General features: G+C 46.9%; 1 protein-coding gene across 8 annotated transcripts in view; it reads right to left on the reverse strand.

Moving 5' to 3' along the window:
- The window catches only part of GALNT13 (polypeptide N-acetylgalactosaminyltransferase 13), a 143082-nt gene that overhangs the window by 12385 nt on the left and 109021 nt on the right, over nucleotides 1–21676 (reverse strand). For 5 of the 8 annotated variants that reach the window (XR_004407744.2, XM_032997347.2, XM_042783725.1 and 2 more), the window contains 3 exons: nucleotides 19362–19460; nucleotides 5606–5740; nucleotides 141–170 (listed from right to left, as the gene is read on the reverse strand). Coding sequence is in view for 7 of the 8 variants with exons in the window: in XM_032997347.2 (XP_032853238.1) it covers nucleotides 141–170; nucleotides 5606–5740; nucleotides 19362–19460 (264 nt within the window). In the remaining variant the exon portion in view is untranslated. Of the gene's footprint in view, nucleotides 1–140; nucleotides 171–5605; nucleotides 5741–17431; nucleotides 17616–19361; nucleotides 19461–21676 lie in introns of those variants that run through there. The other 3 variants (XM_032997352.2, XM_032997349.2, XM_032997350.2) reach the window with 2 other exon arrangements.

A 21676-nucleotide genomic window follows, 5' to 3' on the forward strand; every position in this document is an offset into this window, starting at 1 on the left:
GAGCGCCGGAGTGAATCCGGTTTGGCAGGTTGGAGCGGGATCTGTGGGAAGGCACTAAGTCAGGGCACTGCTAGAGGAGCGAGCGGGAGGCGCGCTATTCTAGGGTTTGCTAGCGGGGTGGCGGTCGCTACTGAACTTACCTCAAAGCTATATTCCCATTTACCAGCATACTGATGGAAGGGGTGTGGGGGGGAAGGAAAAAAAAAAGGAAACTGGAATCAAACAGTGACTCGAGAAACATTTTTGTGAAGACGCTCACCTCGCCGTGAATGCAAAGTCAACTGCTTTGCACACACAGTTAGGAACAAACCACAATAATTGAGCAAGATCAAATCCTGACTCATTATTCCCGCGTGAGGAAATGCAACAGTTTTCTATCAGATGTGACATATTTACAGCATTTTTTTTTATTTGTTGTTTTTTTTTTTTTTTTCCCCTGAGTTCACTCACGTATGTTACATGTCATGAGAACACGACCGGGCCCAAACGCCGGCGGGGTGTGACTCCCACACGAGTGTCCCCGCCCAGCCTGGTGCCCCAATACAGGGGGAAACCAAGCAAATGGCTGTTTAGCAAAATTGGAAATCCAGGTTTCACCAAGCAAGCCAGATCCTGCGCTGAGGGAGCAACTCCTGGCCCCAGCACATCGTAACTCCCAGGTCTTTTTCTGCTGATCCGCCGCCTCGTTTCCCACCCCCATTCCAAGGCAAATAGCATTTATGCATTATAAATATGTTATAAAACACACGCTGATAGGAAGCCTTGGAAAGCTGGGAAATTCTAACGTGGCACCCATCGATTCACAGAGCTGCCCTTGCAAGGTAATGGGCAGCTTGAGAAAGGGCCAGGAATCCTAATGGGCTGTTCAAGAAGTGGGAAAGAAAAGCATTAAAATTCAATAATGGAAGGCAATGGATTTAAAGGGGGGGGGGGAAAAAAAAAAAAGAAATTCCTGCCAAGATGTAAAAACATTTAGGAAAAAAAAAAAATGTTTCAGAACGCTGTAAACGCCGATTGCCTGAGGTGTTAAAAGCCTTTTTGCATCCGACCTGGAGCTCGCTGCTCGGCCGCCGGTGCCCCTCCTGCCAAGGGCTCGGGAGGGGGATCTGCAGCCTCCAGCTCGCGGCTGCGGTTGCTCCTGGTGACAGCAGGTTTTTTATTTAGTGCTCCCTCAAATCCAGACCATACCATCAACATTTTGTGCGTATAAGGGCTTCTTTTTGGACTCTATAAATATTAATATTGGGCTTTTTTTTTTTTTTTTCTTCTCCGGGTAATATCTAAATAATTTATCCTCTCGGGCTAAGATGCAGCTGAGTGAAAACTGCCTCGTAGGAAACAGCAATGGAATAAAAGGTTTAGGCAACCCTGCGTGACCCGTGGGGCCAGAGCAGGCAGCCCCAGAGCCAGCACCCGGCATGCTTTAGTCAGAGTGAAAACCAGAATGGTGGAAAAAAAATCTATCTGAACAACAACCAACAACACCAAAAATCACTTCTCGACTGCAAATGATTTTGTTCAAACTTGGGCTTCCATTTTACGCGGATGCCAAAAGAGCATGCTTCATCTGATTCGGTTCACTTGGGGCTTTGCCAAAAAAAAAAAAAAAAAAAAAAATTAAAATTTGAACTTGCTTTTTAGGCTTGATGTAAAATATTCCCTGTAAATTAAATAAAAAAAAAGCGAGCAACGGGTCATTCACACCACCTCGGTGGTGGTGGAATCTCACCGGGGTTCCGGCCAGGTTGCTCCCAGCAGGAAAGCAGCCCTGAGGAGCGTTTCTGTGTTCCTATTCTACTCTCCCATCCCTGAGCAGAAAGTTCACAAAACTCATTTTTAAGGGTTTTTCTGGAGAAAGATGCAACAAGAGTTTAGCTCCCTGACCATTCATCTAGTTACGGGACATGACTAATCCCTGCAAACACCAACGTCAGCGTTTGCTCTCTTCAAGGTGAGAGCAATCATTTGGGAACGATGACATTCCCTTCCATAATATGTGAGTCATCTACCTTTTTTAATTTTTAAAACTCTCTCCTTTCCTCAATTATGTTTTTCAGTGACACGACCTGTGGCTAACACCTAGTATCTCCTTAGTCACTGTTGCTTTTGCTCAATAAAAATGCATTTAAAGTCAGATTGGTTGTGGGTTTGTGTTTTTTTTTTTTTTGTTTGTTTGTTTGGCTGTTTTTTTGTTTTGTTTTTCTTGAAAAGTGTACAAACCCTGACAAGATCTGCGTTATTTATTCGACCCACAAAGACACCACTGTCATTTTAACTCTACCGGGCGTAACGCAAAACACTCCGTTCCCAGGCAGGAACTTTGCTGACAGGCAGCGACCGACTCACTGAGCTCAGGCACAAACTGATTTACCTCAGTTATCAGCTGGGACATCGCAATTTTAAGCGGCACAACTCGCACGGGCAGCCTTTTTTTAAGATATCAGCCACTTTAAGATACTGCAGCCCCCCCCCCGGCTCGTGTGGCTGACTCCCCGCCAAGAGCCGATCCTCTCAACAAGAATTACCCAAACCCGGATTCCTGACAGAAAAGCCCAAATCACATTTCCAGTCGCCCGGGAGCCGTGCTCGGTGCTGAAGGTGGGGTCACTATTTCTCTCAGCTCTGCCCAAGTAGCTCAATTTTGACCCAAAATCCCAACGGCTGCTTCTCAGCAAGTGATTTTCTGCCCTGACAAACCAACCGACACCTTTGGGTCGCTATTGCCTCCGGCGTTTCAAGTTAACTTGCATCCCAAGTGCGAGTGAAAACGTATTGAAAATTCTAAGTGTTAAAAGCGTTTACCACAGTCTTACGGTATGAAAAAAAGGTGCTTCTTGAAGAGCCTGCTCGAAACCGATTAAATCTGACAGTTTCACAAATAAGGATGAAAACGTTTAATATTTGCCTTCCTTATCACCACAGCATCTTCTCAGCTCCTTGATAACTTTTGAAAAAATATGAATGCTAGGAATATCTAAGAGAACTGAAGTATTATTAAGGTATCATTCTTGGAAAATACTTTCTGTGGTTTTAAAATATAGAATATTTAAAGGCCATAATTAAAACTAGAAAATTACAGAAAATTTAATGACAGTACGCAAATCAAAGAAAATTGCCTGGAAATCTGTGTTGAGAAATCCCTTTTTATGCTTGTTTGGATCTCTCATGGCACCTCCAGTTGTGGCCAAGGCACCGCTGCCCATTACCAAGCCTTAACTCCCAAACACCTTTCACAGGAGGAGGAATGTGGCCTGTAACCACGGTACAACGCCTGGAAATCGCCTCCAGTCTATTTCTGAATAAGTAAAGAAATGTAAAACTGAGCGCAGCTTTGCTGTGAAAAACAAATTAACGGACACAGGCAAATCAGGCAACGTGTTGCAACTGTTTCTCTGCAAAGAAAAAAAAAAAAAAAAACCAACCAAAAAATAAAAATATGACTGGCCATTTGTTTTCTCGGAATAAAACTATTGGGTATAGATTTGCCCACTGCACCTAGGTGTGTATTTGGAGGTTTCCTGCAATGCTCAGAGGTGACCAGGCAGCAAAATGAAATAAAAGCTGGGTGAGCACCGTGCCCTGGCCCCGCAGAGCAGGCGGGGAGGGGGCTCAGCCAGCGCCCCCCACCCCGCACCGCGCTACCAACCCCACCAGGTTCTGCCACCAAAGGAAAGTTGGCGAGCTCGAGTCTGAGCGTTCAGCGTGGAACTGTTGACCAAAACACTCCTGTCGATAAACGGAGGGGTACGCAACGCCACGGGCTGTGGTTTATGCTCAGCACGGACAGCAAAACCGTCGCCCCGGAGATCATTTATATAGAAAAAAAAAATGGTGCATTTCTTTTTTATGAGCTCCATCTAACGGTGGATTTTGGTTTTACACAGCCACTTAGAAATTTTCCGCTGTGGATCTCTCATGCTAAACTTAAAAGAAAAAACCAGCACGTTTCCAATGTTACAAATAAAGGAGAGCATATTTAGTTGAAAGAAATGTAGCTTTTCACGCAGAAAGGTGAAAGCGGCTGTTCCTATGAAATGGCGGAAGCACTTTTTAAGAGGCAACATCTTTCAAATAAGGCAGCATTTTTCTAGCATCGCAGTATTTTTCAACGTTTGCAGTCAGGAAAACGTGCCAGTACTAATTCGGCATCTTTACACTGAGACTGGCAGAGCCGTGCAAGCGCAGAGCATGGGGCAGCCAGTGCTAAAACTGGGCTCAGTGGGGAAATTCATTTCCGTGGCTTGTGTCCAAAAACATTCAGAGGAAAGCGACTGGCAGTATAATTATTTTTTTATTTTATTTATTTTTTTTTTAAATCAGGAAGGAGTCTTCTCTACCTTTCTGGTAGAGAAAGAGCATTTTGTGAGGAGCTTTGCCTTGGGCCACGTGCATGGGCACGGCACGGGGCCGGGGAAAGGCCAGAACTGGGCTGGGAGCTGAAACACAGCCTTGCCTTCTGCCCTATTTCTGCTTAGCTAGAAATTTCTGGGCTGTTGAAGCATGTAAAAAAATAACGTTACAAATATTTTTTAAAGAAATACTGATTCAAAATTCATCCTTTAAGGTATTGCTGAGAGAAACTTGAAATATTCCAATTTAAGAGTCTGAAAACCCAGTATTTTAAGGAGCGAAAGGGCATGCCGCATCAGCGGGCGTCAGACCCAGCGTGACCCTCCACCACCTCTCCTCAAACAACCCAGAAGCCACCCCGGACCCAAGCAGGGACCTGCCTGGATTCGCTCAGGGCACCCAAGAACAAGATGTTCCCTCCCTGCACGGCCCAGGACACCGTGCCCGTTGGGTTGGGTGATGCTTAATTTCCTACGGAGGCGGATGAGGAACCTGCGACATCGACCCCACGTCCTCAGCCACCGGTCAGCACTGTGCTCCTTGGCTTCTATTTAAAACTGTCTAAAACCGATTCAAAAATCAGTTATCACCTGAGACGGAGGAGGATATAAGATCTTAAATCTCAGGTGTTAATCGCAGGCATGAACATCCTCAAAGTGATGTAAAAATTACCAAAATATGCATGCGTTTTTTGTAAGAAGAGAAAGATTCTTTATGAAAGAGAAAATTGGTTTCAATTCAAATGTTAAGCTCAAGAATGTATCAGAAGTCACCAGGTCAACTGCAGCTCAGTGGTAAGTATCATCACTGTTCTTCTACTTGGCAGATCAGTATTATCCAACGGCAAGGTTGTATGTTTTTTTCTTAACATATAAGAAAGACCCTATCTTGAAGCAGATGCCAATACCTCTGCGTGGATGTCACCCCGCAAAACTGCACAGTCACATTTCAAAGCAAAAGCTTAAAATGAATGCTTTAATTTTCATCTGCTGTTTCCTCTCTCGTTTAAAAAAAAGAGCTATTCGGCCGTAAGAGATATTTACACGTATTTTGCATCCATTTTGCAACCTCTCCATAAGCCACCAAATTTCTTCAAACTGCAGCCCCCCCCCCCCCCTCAAAACCCAGCAGGAGCCACCTCCCGTCCCACGGCAGCGTCGAACTAAACAGGTGACTGGGCTCGGGAAAAGGATTAAACACAACTGGAATGCAGAGGCACTGATCTTTAAGATCCAGCAGAAACCTGGCACGGTACCTCGGCATCGTACTCCCAGAGCTGGTTGCCCCTCATGTGGTGGCACTTCAGCATGGTGACGGGGCCGTTGAGCCTCGAGACGTCCAGGCACAGGTCGTCCGTGCGGATCTCTTTGTCAGCAGTGTAGGAAAACACCTGGAAGCAGAGGATGATTGCAGAGACAAAGAGTCAGCCCACGTCCTAACCAACTTGCCATACATAAAATACAGCATTTTCACTCCAGTGGAGCCCAACCGCTTTCTTCTCCAAGCACTGAGGTGGTGCCTTGGATCTCACGGGAGTTTCGTGGAAGCTCCTCCACTAGTGAATGTCTGCTGTACGTAAGAGAAGGAATATCATGTTCAGGAGAAGCAATTTTATGGGACCAAGCCCAGGAATCACCCAGGTATACGCTTCGTTTTACCTCCTGGGAATTCTACAGAAACATTTTGCCATCAGCGTCTTCAAGAGAAATCTCACAGATCTTGCAATACGACGGATAAACCGAGTCCGTCATCAGAAGAATCCAAACTTCTCTAAACTAAGTCTTCCTCCTAGTATCTACCTCAACTTTGGGTACCAAGGATTATCTGTGTTAAAGATTCACGTGCATGGCTATTTCAGAAATACCGCGTCGCTTAACAAAATTAGGAAATAAATGAAGACACGAGAGAACGCGCCCTCGACGAACTTCTGCCGAAGCAGCTAATGAGCTTCCGAGGGATTGTTTAACGGAGCGCCTTCAGCCAGGAGCCCGCTGGGCAAAGCCCAGGCTGTGACCAGCTCTTCTCCCTTGACCACGAGCCTGATGAGGACTCGTTCACTTGCGGTAACTAAATATAAATACAGCAGGCGGCCCCGCTGCCTCGCAGAGCGGCCACGCAGCACGGGCTGAGCCCTCGCGGCATCACCGCTCACGAGGAACCACGCTCGATCAGATCTCGGCCCTTTGCGGGTGGGTTCGGGAGCTGGGGAAACGTTAAATAACTGTGACTGGAGTTCTTTGATAACTTGAATCCGCCGTGGGGGGCTCCGGCCATCCCCCCGTGCATGCTCCCCACCAGCCACACAAGGAGCAAGGTCCACTGCCCGGAGCGGGGTGACAACGTGGAGACCGCTGGAGAAGGGGGAGCAAAGGAGGGCAGCTGGTAGAGAACCGCGAGCATTTACACCAAATTACACGGCCTGGACACAAGGGAAGTTGTTGGAGAATGGCTCAGAGACAAGGGTCCTGAGCCCACCGAGCAGTTGTATGATCAGAGCCTGCTCTAGCTGCTGATGCTGAGCCTCACTAGGGTTTGCCTGCAGCTGCTGATACAGGAGGAATGTCAAGGACGCTTCAGCCCTGTGTACTGTGGTGTGTCGAAAACAGGTTAAGGGGAATTAGGAATAGTGGTCTGAGAAACCCAGTGTTATGGTAACGGTGGTCTGAGAAACATTGTGTTACGGTACTGTCGTGTATCGAAAACAAGTCAACAGGAATCAGAAATAGTAGCATGAGAAACTTAGTGTTGTGAGCAGCTTGTGCTGTAAGCTAACTGCAAGTAGGTGGGCTGTGCGAATACGACCTTTAGAGCTTAAGCCAATCAGCTAGTGACTACTAGGCATAATAATTATCATTGTCTGTATAAATATATGTACCCTGGACCAATAAAGACACACGTTGACTGATGCTCTATCACCCACACTGAACCCGTCTCGGCGTGTCGTTCGTCCGCGGCTCCGCAGGAAGTATCTCTCTGCTCCTAACCCACTGCTCCCAACCTCCGTAAAGTCGCTGGCCCCAGTACAAAAGCTCCAGAAATGGCCTTAGGAAACAGCCCTGGGTCCGGATCGCCTCACGCTTTCCTTGCAGAAAACCCTTATCTGAGCAAAAAGTGATTTTTTTTTTTTTTTTTTTTTTTTTTTTTTTTTTCCCGTGCTGTGGTCCCCTCCCCGCAGCAGCAGGAGAGCAGAGCCGCAGCCCGTCCACCGGCAGCCACCACCCCGCCAGACCACGCCGGCTCTGCCGCGGGAGCTCAGGCAGCTGCGCTACCACCGCGGTGGGAACAGGAATAGGAGAAAGCCTGAGCTTAATGAAGCAACGTCAAGGCCGCGACAAATGATAGAACTACCATGTCTCATCCAGGTTTTGATGAGTATAAATCTGTATCTACACCTGCAACAGGGAAACGGTGCCGCCAAAAATATGCGAGATATTCACTTACGTGGCAACGCTTAAATTAACATAGAAATATAATAAAAGCATAGACAAGTACAGCACGTGGACATACACCTCAATTACCCGGCGATCTCAGGGTTCCTTTACAACCTCTTCCTCTTGTAGAAGGACGACAGTATCGTTAAAAGAGCCGAGACTGAGATCTGAACCACAAAAAACGCAGTGCCCCAGGGGATGTCTATCCGCCGAGACTTCCAGGGAAGCATTAAATTGAACTCAAGGAAGAAGAACCAACCAGGCAGCAAAGGAAAAATTTTTTCAGTGAATTAAGCAGAGGGCGGGAGATACCACGTCACCGGGAAACGCGACGCTTGGCAGCGGTGCACGACTAAGGGAAAGTGTCCCCATGTAAATCTTAAAACTTCCATCCTGCTGAAAGCAGCCGAGGGAATGAAGGCAAGGGGTTTTGTAGCTGGAGGTTTGGGGAAATCTTTCAATGACGGAATCCATTTGCCAGATTTCTTATTCACCGCTCGCCAGCCACTTCTCCGGGTGAAAATCTGGCACCCAAAGGTACGGCAAAGCACCAGCCACCTTCTTCTTTTGTTCGTCCAGTGATAAATCACCCAGATCAGATCTGAGCGCCTCAAAGTGTTGCTTTCACTTACAAACACAAGAGCCACAGGCCGATTCCTGGGCTCCTCTCCTGGGGCAAGAGAGACTTTTAAATATCGACCTGCTGCTGAGATCCCACTCCGAAGCGTGCTGTCCTTTTGGAAGGAGGTGGAATGAGTCCACGTCACATCCAAAATTCCACTTTGTGTTCGTAAGGATATTTTTTGTTTCCCTTCCCCACTTTTCCGTGTGCAAAAGCAAGTCCCAAAGCCTTTAAAAACCTCATATAGCCTCAGCCAAGGTGCTGGAAACTCCGTGTGAGTACTAGTTCACTCAGTTACCTTCCGGAATTATTTAGAAAAGGGAGTTTATAGCTGAGGGCTGACCGAGGAGGGGACACAGGTGTCATTTTGAAAAGCAGCTCCAACTGTGCCCACCTCTGGCAAATCTCAGCAAGAGCTGAAGCATTCAAGGGTATTCGAGTACGTTAAATGCACAGCAGTGGAAGCAAAGTTTTCAAATTTTGATATTCTTACAAGCCAGCACATATGCCCTTCCCAAGTTTCAGTTTGTGTTGTGAATCTGTGTGTTTTTTCCAACTGTTTTTTGTTTTTTGTTTTTTGTTTTTTTTTTTTAATAGAAAGATGTCTGCCTACACTTTATCTCTGGTAAGTAAAAACCAAACTCTCATGAAAAACATTTACATTTGCTCAGACTGGTCACTGGCTTGTATACAGATGTCTACCCTCTTGATCGGATGAGCTGATATTAGCACATCAGGCTAAGTTCATGGAAGTGCATAAGGTTACAAAAAAAAAAAAAAAAAATTGGGATCCGTTGTGAGGTTTCTTCAAAAGAGGTACAAGAGCAATCTGTGTTCTGGTCTAAACTGATATCTAAAGGTTTTAGAAACAAATTATTCAACCGTTTCTGACCTTCTCATGTATACCAACATCTGAAAACTCTTTTCAAAATAAAACAATGCAACAACAAAAGCAGCCTTCTTCAATCGTTCAGCCAGACCTCCAAAAATCCCCTTCCAGTACATTGTTTTGAAATTATTTTGGGAATAATAAGCACAGGAGTCAAAAAAGAAGAAAATTCGGGTCAAAAAGATTATTGGTACTATAACATTAAGCTGTGATATCTATAAATATGTACATAAATATATACTTATTTGCTGAAGGAGAGAAAGACATCATGTAGTTGAGGTATTGCAGACCTGGGCTAAAACAATCATTATTCAAAACCAGATACCATAATAATGTTCAGCTTGCAAGCTACCAAAATTCATGTCCAACAACAAAACCTTGGGGGGGGGAGGGTTGGTTCCTCCTTTAAACACCTTCAACCAAAAATGTTTCTTACTGGTGGAATACTGGACTTACTGCTTGCTGTCATGCTGCATCTGGAACAAGAAACACGGCCAAATAATCTAATATTCTCAAAATCACTGACACCATTTGCAGCATAAAGTCTCTCTCACCCAAACAGCAGTTTGGGTTCAAGAACCACTCACACGAATATACTGCACAGAGAGTTCACCTTTTACTGTGTTCATTATTAAGAGATTTATCCGCTACCACTGTGCTCATTATTAAGAGATTTATCCATTACCACTTGTTCTGAAGCAACTTTAATTTTCAACTTATTTGTGTTGTTTTTTTACATTGAACACGTTCGCATCAGGCATTTTCTTCTAGCCTGAGAGACACGCGTTTAGCCGCAGACAGATGTTGTCTTCTGTGTTTTATAGAAAGCAAATACTTATATTTGAAAGGTATTTCCATTTGCATGTTTCTTTTCTCCTCTCATCTTTGATAATTGCAATACACGGGTCCATTATAGCTTTTGAAAGAAAAAGCGATGTCTGGATTGACAACTACAGAAGTCGGGTCTGAAAAACATGCCGCCTCAAGAAAGAAAAATGAATGCTAATTAAGACGACGCAGAATTATCAGGCTGGCATTTTGCTACCACCCATATTAATTACAGCTATAATTATATTAATGTCACAGAAAAAGAGAGGGTGAGAGCGCGTTGCATTTCGCAGCGAATCATCGAGCAGATCTCCGGGCAGGCGCTGCAGCGCCGGAGGGGCGTCCCGAGCAGGGGTGCAGGAGAAGCCACCCCAGAAACGCTCTTGGCCCCGCCGCCCCCCCCCCCCCAAGCCTGGCGCAGCGGGAAGAAGACGCTCCCCCCCTTCCCACCCCCCCCGTGCCCCACCCGAGGAAGCTGGGCTGTTCCTCCCAAGGGCCCCATCTCACCACCCCCCCGAGACCCTCCAGCGGTGTCGGGGAGCTGCCCTGCGAAGGGGAAACCCACGGGAACAGGGTGTGTGGGGGGGGGAAAGTCCCTCGAACTCCCCAGGGCTGGTGCCAAGACTCTTCTGGCTGCCCCTTTCTTTTTTTTTTTTTTTTTTCCCCCCAGCTGACCCCGAGGCTCCTTTCACCAGGGGGAAAGCTCGTGGCCAGCAGCCGCCCCCCCCAAAACCAGCGGGTGTTCGCCCCGTTGCTTGACCCCAGTTGGTTTTCCAAGAGAGGCTGAGCAAGTCCCCGATGCACCCGAGGCAAAGCGAAGCAGGGGCTTAATGTCAAGTCTCCGGAATGACACGCTACAAAATACTCTTCACAAGTGATTGCAGCACTTCTCCATCCAGACACAAAGAGACACCGTCGCTCTCTTCTGATTTTTGTGGAGCTGATCAAAACAAAAGGCATCGAGTGTTTTTCACCAACAATCATAATTGTCATAGAGACAGATCTATTACCTATAAAGAGTAGCAGGGATTTTCTATAGGAATTAATGTATTTTGCATTTTTTTTTTGTTAATAACCTTTGCTCATACGTTTCCATGCAGCAAGTTTAGAGGCAGGCATAAGCCCTATAAGGCCAAAGCCCCATTAAAGCTGATGCTTGGGCCCGAGACGCTGGCCAGACTGAACGGAGACGCCTCACGTATCGCTTGACAATTTCATGATTTCTTTCATGCTAAAAGGAATTAATGAAGTATTCCCCTTGATAAAAGTCTGAGAAAATCCATTTGCTCAGCACCAGTAAAGTGCCAAGCAACATCATTAACTGGAAATCAGTCAAGTGGTCAATACAAATCTGTAGAGATATATATATATATATATATATATATATATATATATATATGTGTATATATATATATATATATATATAAGGGCTGCAACAGCCCACGGCCAGAATTTTCCTCTCCTGTTATTTGGTTGACCTTTTCTTTGGAAAACAGCCAGGGTGTTTTGTCAACTCGTAACAAGTCTAATACTGAGAATATTGTTCATAAACCTCTGTTTTATACTTCATTAAGTGGAACTAAATCTTGAGGATGCATCTGTGCAGTCGAGGAAGAAGTCCGCCATGCAATAAAGACAGTTATAAACTGGACATAGCCAAGTACAGAAAAATCTAATTTATTCTGACAACCATTTTAATTATCTGTGGAACTCCCAAAGGTAAGTTTTGAAGTCACCTCTTATAATTGATTTTAAATGTTCTAATAAAAGCTGCAAGGAAAGCACTTTTCCTCTCCTCCTGAAACTGTCTACACATTAAATGTTGAAAGTCACCTTGGGCAAAACAGGGGAATTGAAGCCGATTCCCCTACCACCCCCCAAAAGATCCAGGACTCTCAGTTAAATTGCCAGTTAAGTCGCTTTGCGGGGCAAGGATCTGGATATTTTCCTGTTCACTGAAATCTCATCCTTCTCGAGGCCAGCCAATCACTGAAGCATTTTAGCACCCGATGAACAAATCCAGAACAGCCCTGGGGAAACGGCACCTCTCCGCCCCGGCAGTCCAGCACTCCCACCCCTGGGGAGTTTTGGGGAGATCGGTGTTCAAGAGGCAAGGCCATCCCGTGCCAGGGAACAGCGGCATTAACTCTTTGGAGGAAAAGCCACCCAGTTCCAACACTCCGTTATACAAAGAACAGCTCTTTAGGGAAAAAAAAAAAAAAAAAAAAAAAAAAAAAAAATCTGATTTTCATTCCTACTTGTGTAGTACGCAAACTAATCATATGAAAAGAAGTGCACGTACGTTGTCTTCACCTCCCCAGAAGCTCCTGGAGCATCCCGGACGCTCACCAGGCTCACTTGGGTAGAGAACAGCAATTTCTGTGGCAACAGTCCTCCGAGACCCAGCCCTTCATCCAGAGCCTTCGGGACTGCGCATCCCCAGCGCTGTTTAAATTCCAGGTGATTTATAGAACAGGTTTTGCTTTTTGCTACTCTAATGGTTTCTTTTCACCCCGAAGGAAGGTATTTAAACTAAAAGGACACAAACCCACCAAGACAGTGCATCCCGCCAGCAGGACAGCAAAACTACTCGAGGGCCAATCTTCAATTTATTGGATGATCTGAAGATGCGCCCAGCTCGGAGCTCCTGAACAGCTCACGAGGTTCCCTGGGGCCACTCTGGAAGTGGGATTGGATTTTTTCCTAAAGAAGAGGTTATGCCAAGACCTTCCATGCCATGGGAGCAACTCGGCTCACCCCACAGGCAGCCACCTAAACCTGTGAATGACACAGACCCTGCCGAGCCAGAAGTGCGTTTCGCATTTCGGAAAGTTCATGTAAAACTTGTTTTCCACCTCGAGCCACCGGTGCCGAGGATTCATTTATCCTGGTGCTCAGCCCTGAGGAGAGAAACACTGTAATTCAGGGCAATTCACCGTAATCCAGAGAAACACCGTCATTACCACCACTATCACAGACTAGAAGTCAATAGTGGGGACTGTACTAAATGGTCAGTGCAATAAAAATAAAATAAAACAGCAGAAAACTGTTTGGCAGCGTCTGCTGGGGACGCGCGCCATACATGTGGGGAAGTGCAGGAAACACTCTGTCGCGAAGAAAATTGGCTTTACTGCATTCAGACAACAGCACTGGGAAGCACAATGTCCCCTTTGGTTTTTGTTTTTTGTTTTTTTTTTTTTTTGTGTTTTTGTTTTGTTTTTGTTTTGTTTGGGTTTTGTTTTGGGTTTTTTTGGTTTTGTTTTTTTTTTTTTTTCTTGTTTTTTTTGTTGTTGTTGTTGTTTTTTTTGTTTTTGTTTTTTTTTTTTTTTTTTCCCCAGATAGCTAGCTGTCACTTCAGAAAGGATGGCTACCTACACATCTGCAACAAAAAGCTGGCGTTGCTTCCAGGATCTCACAGTGCTCATTACACCGCGCCCAAGCCACATTTCTTAGGCAGGTACAGCAAACACTCGGGTTCTGCATTTCATCTACCCAGGCTTCATTACTGCAACGTTACGCACTTAATGCTAGTCTTCCCACATTCCCTGGTGACTAGTTCTGCCAATTGAAAGAAGCCGCAATTCAATTTTTCCATAGACTCTAAAAAGAAGGCATTATTCTCGTTCTGATTGTGCTAAATAAAAGATACTGTTATTTAACATGCAGGCTTGGCTCCTTCGTTCCCCATTAATCACAGTTATTATAACGGTGCTGAAGATCACCGAGGGCACCATTGTGCTGCACCCTGAGCAAATCCAGAGTATTAGTTCCTGCCCCAAAGGTTTATCACCTCAACGCGTAAGAATGATGTAAAGTCTTACCTCTGTAAAACGGACTGACAAAATGTAAGCAAAAACTAGTTTTATTCATGATGGGTCTGTTTAGAAGATGAAAAGCTCCACAGAAAGCTAAGGTAGGGAAAACAGGCGAGTGCAAAGGGGGGAAAAGGTAGAAAGAGCAAAGAAGGGCTAAGTCACTTTCTGGTAGCCCCTTTCGAAATCCAATTATTTTCTTAAGATATTACAATTAATAAAATCAAAGCACTGAACTCACAGAGTCTGTACCGGGTGCTGTGTTTCCATGCCCAGCGACCTCTCTAAGGAGGGTATTCGGTTCGAGATCAGCCGCCCGAGGACTGCTCAGTTCCTCTTTTTGCCCCTAACTCCCATCAGCCGCACGCAGAAACACCTCACTGCCACTAAACCAGAGGGCTTTGGTCCCTTCGGTCTCGCGCATAAAATGCTTTTAGACGAACTTGCCGAAGAGCTGGATGAACCAGCTAACTGGCCATGTAAGCTGTGGCTCCTGCGCGAGCCTCCGGCGGCCGAGGGCCGAGCCGTGAGCCGGCGGATGCCGCCGGGGTCTCTCCCCCCTGACCCGGCAGCGATGTTCACCCAGGAAAAAATCACTCCTCATCACCTACCAAAACCAGCAGCCTCCCGTTACAGAAACACCTCACGAGTCAGGCAGCTCACACATTCCTACCTATTCCCAGTAGTAAGCGTATTATCATAGCACAGCGATAAATTCTTGCAGGGAGAGAGTTTACAAATTATTTTTCTACATACGGCTACAGAGAAAGTGCTCGTGTTTGGAAGACATTTGGAAATACACACGTTTACTGCGAATGGGAAAAAAAACCCGGAAACTCTGTGAAACAGAACACTTTCTGAAAGACTCATTATTTAGAGCTAACCGGCGAAAAAACAACCCTCTAACAACCCTTACGAAGTGTGCTGGGTTTTTTTCTGAACTGCCAGTGAGTACCGAGCCTGAACTTTCTGTATAAAACACTGCCAGAAGGGAGTCATGATCCCCTTGCACATTTCCTAAAACACATAAAACGTTCTGTGCCTTCTGATCTCGCCCTGCAACAGCTGCCCCAGGTTGAATCCATACTGAGCAAACTCCTGGCTAGTGCAACGCCCCATTCACTCAAAATGAACCCCGACAAACCACCCCCCAGCCCGTGGGAACCACAGTGTCCTTTCCAAAAAAAAAAAAAAAAAAAACAACCAAAACCCTTCTCCCCCATGAAGCGCCCACGCACACAAGATGCCAACAGCCTGGGCAGCCGGCGAGCGCGGCCGGGAGCCCTGACTTGCCCCGGGGAGAGGGTTTGCACGAAGCAAGTTCCTTCCACTCGTGCTCGGGGAATCGGGGCAGGATGTAAAACACTGAAAAATCCCCCCGGAGCATCCTGGCTCTGCCAGGAGCAGGAGCTGCAGGGCTGGCGCCAAGGCGCGGGATGCTGAAGGAACAGCCGGGTGGGTCACAGCCCCGCTTGGCTCCGCTCTTCTGGAGAACCACCACGATATTTCTGGAGAGGAAACATCTCGGCAAGGAAAAGCAGCCCCTTCCAGCTACCACCTTCGTCAGCCGGAGGCCTGCCGTCGGCTTTGCCCCCCACCCAGCCTCCCCGCTAAGGGAATGCAGGGAGCGCGCTTTGACAGCGGAGCTGACCTCCCCGCTGCGAACAAAAAACGCTCCTACCGCCCCAGGCTTCTCCCCGGGGCCCAGTGACACCGACCTGAGAGGAGATGGCAGCGTGTGACAGCACGGGAGGGACCCCGGGACCCCCCCCGGGGCTCCGCCGCCGCACGGCCACAACCCAGGTGTGCTGGCTTACCTCCCCCGTGATGTTTTTTTTTTTTTTTTTTATTTCAACTGACAAAAAGCGGGTTTATCGCTATACCTAGCCCAGCTGAAGCTCCTCACAGGAGAAAAGGCATGGGGCGATGAAAAGAAAAAAAAAAAAAAAACAAAAAAAAAAAAAAACAAACAAAAAACCCAACAAACATAAGAAATGGCAGTGTGGTTGTTTTGTTAGCTCTGCAGCAGGCGCCGACCCACGCTCGCTCCCCGAACGAAGGCCGCAGCCCTGCTCCCCCCCCCCCCCCCCCAGTTAGCAACCCGCCCCAACCCCCCCTTTTTTAATAATACCCCCCTCCTGCCTGTGTGGGGTTGTACAATTTGGTTATTGTTACGAACAGAGGCCCGACGCGCCCGGTAAGGGCAGTGACAGATGACATTCCCGCGGTAGCGCTGAGCAGCGTAGCCCTTACGCCCGGCGGGATGACTGTAGGCAGGACCAAGGGTTTTTTTTTCCCCTCTCCAGACAGAGCAAAGAAAACAGTTCCAAGATTGCTTTTAACTGCATTAGGAGATTCATAGTATTTATTTTATTGATCATCACTAGTCACCAGATCTTAACTGAGTTAGGATCACCCGAAATACCCACGCCAACATAACAAACCCTCCACAGTTTTATACTCTGAAAACAATTCCCTACGTGAAGGGCTTCAGTTAACGTATTTCGTTTTCCTTGATTTCTTAAAGAAATTTGTATTTTTAGAATCTCGTTACCCTTAAGTCCTTTAAACCACCTGGATAGCTGTGAGTTATCTGCCCTTGCCTCAGGCTGGATCGCGCCCATGCATCTTGCTCGGCTCTAATGAGCTAGGTATTATTCTTGCTTCATTCTCATTCCGAAGTTGTTTTGTTCCTCAGCTATTTCTGTAGCCACACAACGTCCCCCCGCCCCCAGCATTTACATGCCTTAGCTCAGTTCTAATTTCTCATTAGAACAGAATTTAATAAAGATAACTTTTAATGGGTGTTGTGTACGAGCACTAAAGGATGAATAATGTTCTGCATGTAGGTCAGGTACTCCTGGTAAAACCTCCACCAGATCACAGCTACTGCTCTTTGTTCATGCAAATGCAGGGGAGGAGAGTCTCTTAATTAAGCATTAAGTGTGCAGGTGCACACAACAGATTTATCTGTGGTTTCTGGTTGATGTGAGAAGTAAAAAGGGGAATGGAGCCAAAAATCCTTTAGATTTGAGATATCCTGGCTTCAGAAGGCTCAGGAAGAATGGCTGTATTTATTAGCTATTAGGGTTTCTTTAGGCTATATGGTCCATGTATACATTCACAACCCATCCGTCTTTATCTCAGAGCCTTACAGTCCTTCTAACCTCACACCTGGTTCTTCAGAGGAACTGAGGGTTTGGAGACGTGACAGTCATCTAGGATTTTTCTCCTCTTTCCACAAAAAGAGAGGGATCTTCCTGCCATGTATGGAAAGAAGGGGAAACACCAAACACCCGAGGTGCAAAGAGAACCTTCACTGACCACACACAAATGCTCACAATTCCAGCTCCTAAGCCAAATTTAGAAAGATAGTGAAGTTTGGGATAAATCCGACGGTCAACCTCACACTGAAAGAAACGCAGGAATTTGCTCTAAGGTCCTACATCTTCTCAACTTTTTTTTTAGCAGGTGCAGCACTAGGAAGAGCCAACCTTACCAAGCGTTTCCCAGAAGGTATATGGTCCAAAGACCTTCCTGGGGAGAGATGCCAGCACAACCTTAAGGTCCCGCTGCGGGAACTCCAGGGATTTTAAATGCAGCGGGCGAAGGCAGAGCAGCCCTCTGCTCTGGGGTGTGTCAGAAGCTGAATGAAGGGACCTGGTGTCTTTAATTTGAGGAAGCTGTCGGAATTAAGGGGAAGAATTAGGGGGAAGAATTAGGGGGAAGAATTAAGGGGAAGAATTAGGGGGAAGAATTAGGGGGAAGAATTAGGGGGAAGAATTAAGGGGAAGAATTAGGGGGAAGAATTAGGGGGAAGAATTAGGGGGAAGAATTAGGGGGAAGAATTAGAGGGAAGAATTAGGGGGAAGAATTAGGGGGAAGAATTAGGGGGAAGAATTAGGGGGAAGAATTAGGGGGAAGAATTAAGGGGAAGAATTAGGGGGAAGAATTAGGGGGAAGGATTAGAGGGAAGAATTAGGGGGAAGAATTAGGGGGAAGAATTAGGGGGAAGAATTAGGGGGAAGAATTAGAGGGAAGAATTAGGGGGAAGAATTAGGGGGAAGAATTAGGGGGAAGAAGAGACCTCCCCGCAGGCAGCCACACGCCGCGCGGTGCCGCACGCTCCCCGTCCTGCAGCCGCACGCTACGGCATCCCCGGGTAAAAGTCCCCTAATTATAGGTTTACATTGCAGAACCCAACTAAATCCAAGTGAATCAGCTCGGCTAATTTGAATTTGAGGCATTAGAATATGCAAAGTTTACTGTTATTTATACAGAGAGCAGGTACAGTCATCAGCGGTACAATGAGCTAAATGACTGCCATTTACCTTTTCACTCCCTTTCAAACTTAGCCAAGACACGAGTGAAACACCCCACGCCCCCACTATTCGAATTTCCACTAATGAAAAAAAACCTCAACGTGCATGAATATTCTGCATGTTTATTTTTCATAGACACGTTTTAGAAACTGATGAATTCAGAGGCAAGTCACAGATTCTCTCCTGTTTCATTTTCCTCTCAGGGCTTAAAGCGGGGACAGGGAAGGGGGGGAGGGACTCTGGGTGAGGGGGTGGGGATGGGACGAGGGGGGACGGTTTTGCACCGAAAAAGGGCAGATTTAGGTGAGCTCTAAGGCAGAAATCCTTCCCTGTGCGGGGGGGGAGGCGCTGGCCCAGGGTGCCCAGAGCAGCTGTGGGTGCCCCCTCCCTGGAAGGGTTCAAGGCCAGGTTGGACGGGGCTGGGAGCCCCCTGGGCTGGGGGAAGGGGGCCCTGCCCGGGGCAGGGGGGGGCACTGGGGGGGCTTTCAGCTCCCTCCCCACCCAAACCACTCTGGGATTCTGTGATTTTAAAGAAGATTTTTTTTCCCCCCTATGCCAAAAAATAAGTTAAAATTCATGATCAAATTTTCTGTGTTAGTATCTGAAACTTTACATGCATTTCTCTGCACTCTAAACAGCAGGAATATATTCAATATATTCACTTGGATGCTTCACTGCACCTACAGATATGTACAGCTTTGTTCTCAAAACCTGCAGCTGTTACTCAGGAAAATGGCTTTCTGAGTACTCCTAAAGCGCTTAATCTCAAAATCCCGTTTTGGAACTTTCATTCATATGTTTGCTCCTCGCTGCTACTGTTTTCTACAGCGAGCTGACGCCTTTTGAGCCGCAGTCACTGCGGGAATCCCAGCTCCCTCGGGATGGAACCAGAGGGCACCCAGTACAACGGGTGGCCCCCCCGGACCCCCCACTTTCTGCAGCAGGGCAGAAACGCCGACGCGTGGACCTGCAGCTCCCGCCCCGCTCTGGGGGAATTCCAATCAGGTTTTCCTGATTGCTGTTGTGCCCGCGGTTACACGGCAGCAGAATGAAGCAATTCTTGCACAAATAATACATTTGGTTTGCTTTGCTTTGCTTTTATTTTACCTGATTTCCTCCCATGCCGTGGCAGTTGAAAATGCCCACTTTCTCATTTTCCTTGCGGCCCATGTTGTCTAAACACTGGTTGGTTTCAACGTTCCTGATCTGAAGAAAGAAAGAGGTGAAATGTTCCTTGAAAAAAAAAAAATGCCTGTAAATATCATATTCGTGCAGAAAAAAATACGTCACTGGAGGAGAAAGTACATTACCCATGCATTCAACTATATGAATATATTTTAACTTGCAATTTGTAAAATACGCCACACTCCCAAAAGAAAATGAAAATAATTACCAAGAGTATAATGAGATTTTAAATTACATATTAGGTGTTAAGTATGAACAGCATTCAAGGAAAATCTCATTCATTGCCCTTTGTTGTTTTGTTTAACAAATATAATACCCTTTCAGTGCTAAGCAATGCTAAACTAATGGCTTGCCCAAGACCGGCACTTCCTTTTTTCCTTCCAGCAGGGCTGACGCTACTGCAAAAGAGAAAAACTGAGTATGAGCAGCGTTTGACGTCTGACTTTTTCAGAGCAGAGGCTGCTGGACGGCTCTGTGACTCACGACAGGTTTTCCAAAAGCTTTTAAATAAACCTTGCCCCTCCGAATCCTCAGAGAAGAACACATGCGCTCAGTGAACGCCTCTGCTTAAAGAAACCGTCTCCGCAGGGTCTGAGACACGTGCCGTGACCAGATCCTTCCCGTGAGGCTCAGCTTGTGCTGGCGTGCTGGAAAACCCCCCGAAGCAATAAGGAGCAGCAAGGCGAGGTCCTGAGCGATGCTCCCCAAAATGCATTTTTAGGCTACTGCTAGGAGGAGGATAAAAGCAAACGACCAACTTCAGCTTCGTCGGAGGGGAGACGCCACGGTCCGCCCCGAGCTCTCCACGACGGCGTCTGTGTTCAGCCTGTACAAACCCCAGCAGGGGCACATAAAGCACATAAAGCACGGGCTTTTTTTCTTAACCCCCACAAACCTGTCAGCACGGCTGTACAAACACGGCCCCCCCCCCCCCCCCCCCCCCCGGCTCCTCCTCGCTCGGGGCGCTTCCCTTACCAACGCGTGCAAAGCAAAAACGCCATCTCCAGCTCTCGAACCTTCCTAAAACCCGCCAAAACTCTCCGTTTCGAAAGAGTTCGTTGGCGTTTAGCACGACCCTGGGTCCCCCGCCAACCCCAGCGCCACCCCCGGGGGCTCAGCAGGCGGGGGGGGGGGTGGGAACCCAACACCACCAGCCGGGGCTCAAGGCAAGAGAAACGAGACGTTGCGATCCGACGGACGACGCCGGGGGCCAGCGGGCTCAGCAAAGCTCCCGGGGGTCACTTCTTCATCCGCTCCATCCTCGTTAAGCCCTCAGAAAGAAATTGCAACCCCCGAGGGCTGGCGAATAATCTCTCAGAGGCTCCTAATCGCTTAACACCCCCCCCCCCCCCCCCAAAAAAAAAAGAGCCGCTCAAATCAGGAGCAACACCGCCGGCCGGGGCGTCCAGACCTCGGGTACCCGTGGCCACCAGTGCTCTGGTTTCCACCATCTCCCAGCTGCTTTCCAAACCCACGGCCCTTCTTTAGAGCCCACTGAACGTGAAATGGCTTTTACGTGGCCACGGCAGGACGTGGCTGCTGGCACAACCCGCTGCACGTGCCTCGGACCAACCGCGCCATCGCCGGCAGCAGAAAGGTAACTTATTTTTTTGCATTCCCATCAGAGGACTAAAGTAGAAAGTGACTTGCAAACCCACCTGCAATTATTACATCTTGGGTTCACAAAATAATTCTTGTCTTGCGTTTACTTTCAATGTTCCACGATGAAAACGTAAAAAAAAAAAATAATGCTCAGTATTCACCACATTTTGCACATTTAATGCCCATTCTGAAGCGTATTTTCATCCATCTAGGCAATTCAAATCTAATACAGTCACTGTATGTAAGTTATGCTCTAACTGAATGGAAAATTTTGTTGCAGTTAAAGGCTTGGCAGTCTTCAGGATCTGCCTGCTAAGTGCACAACGAATAAACTTCCTCAACTCCTGACGGACTTCAGTTCCACACAACTCTGCATCTTTGAAATTTCATTTAAGAACTGCCTGCTTCATTTATAAAAGCAACAGATGTATGTGCATTAGTTGCACGACAGCCCAATAAAATGCAAATTCAATTAATAAAATACTGATTCTTATTTCTAACGTGCTGCAGGGTGCAGGTGAAGGGCGCCTGGACTTTGTCCAATATTGAGTCACGCCCGCGCTATCTTGCGGGAGGTCGTAAGCAAATTCAGGATGACTGCCCTAAACCTGACAAAATTATTCACCCATTCATCC

This window comes from Tyto alba, unplaced genomic scaffold (genome assembly GCF_018691265.1).
Source record: "Tyto alba isolate M040663 unplaced genomic scaffold, T.alba_DEE_v4.0 Super-Scaffold_7, whole genome shotgun sequence".
NCBI classification, from domain to species: Eukaryota; Metazoa; Chordata; class Aves; order Strigiformes; family Tytonidae; genus Tyto; species Tyto alba.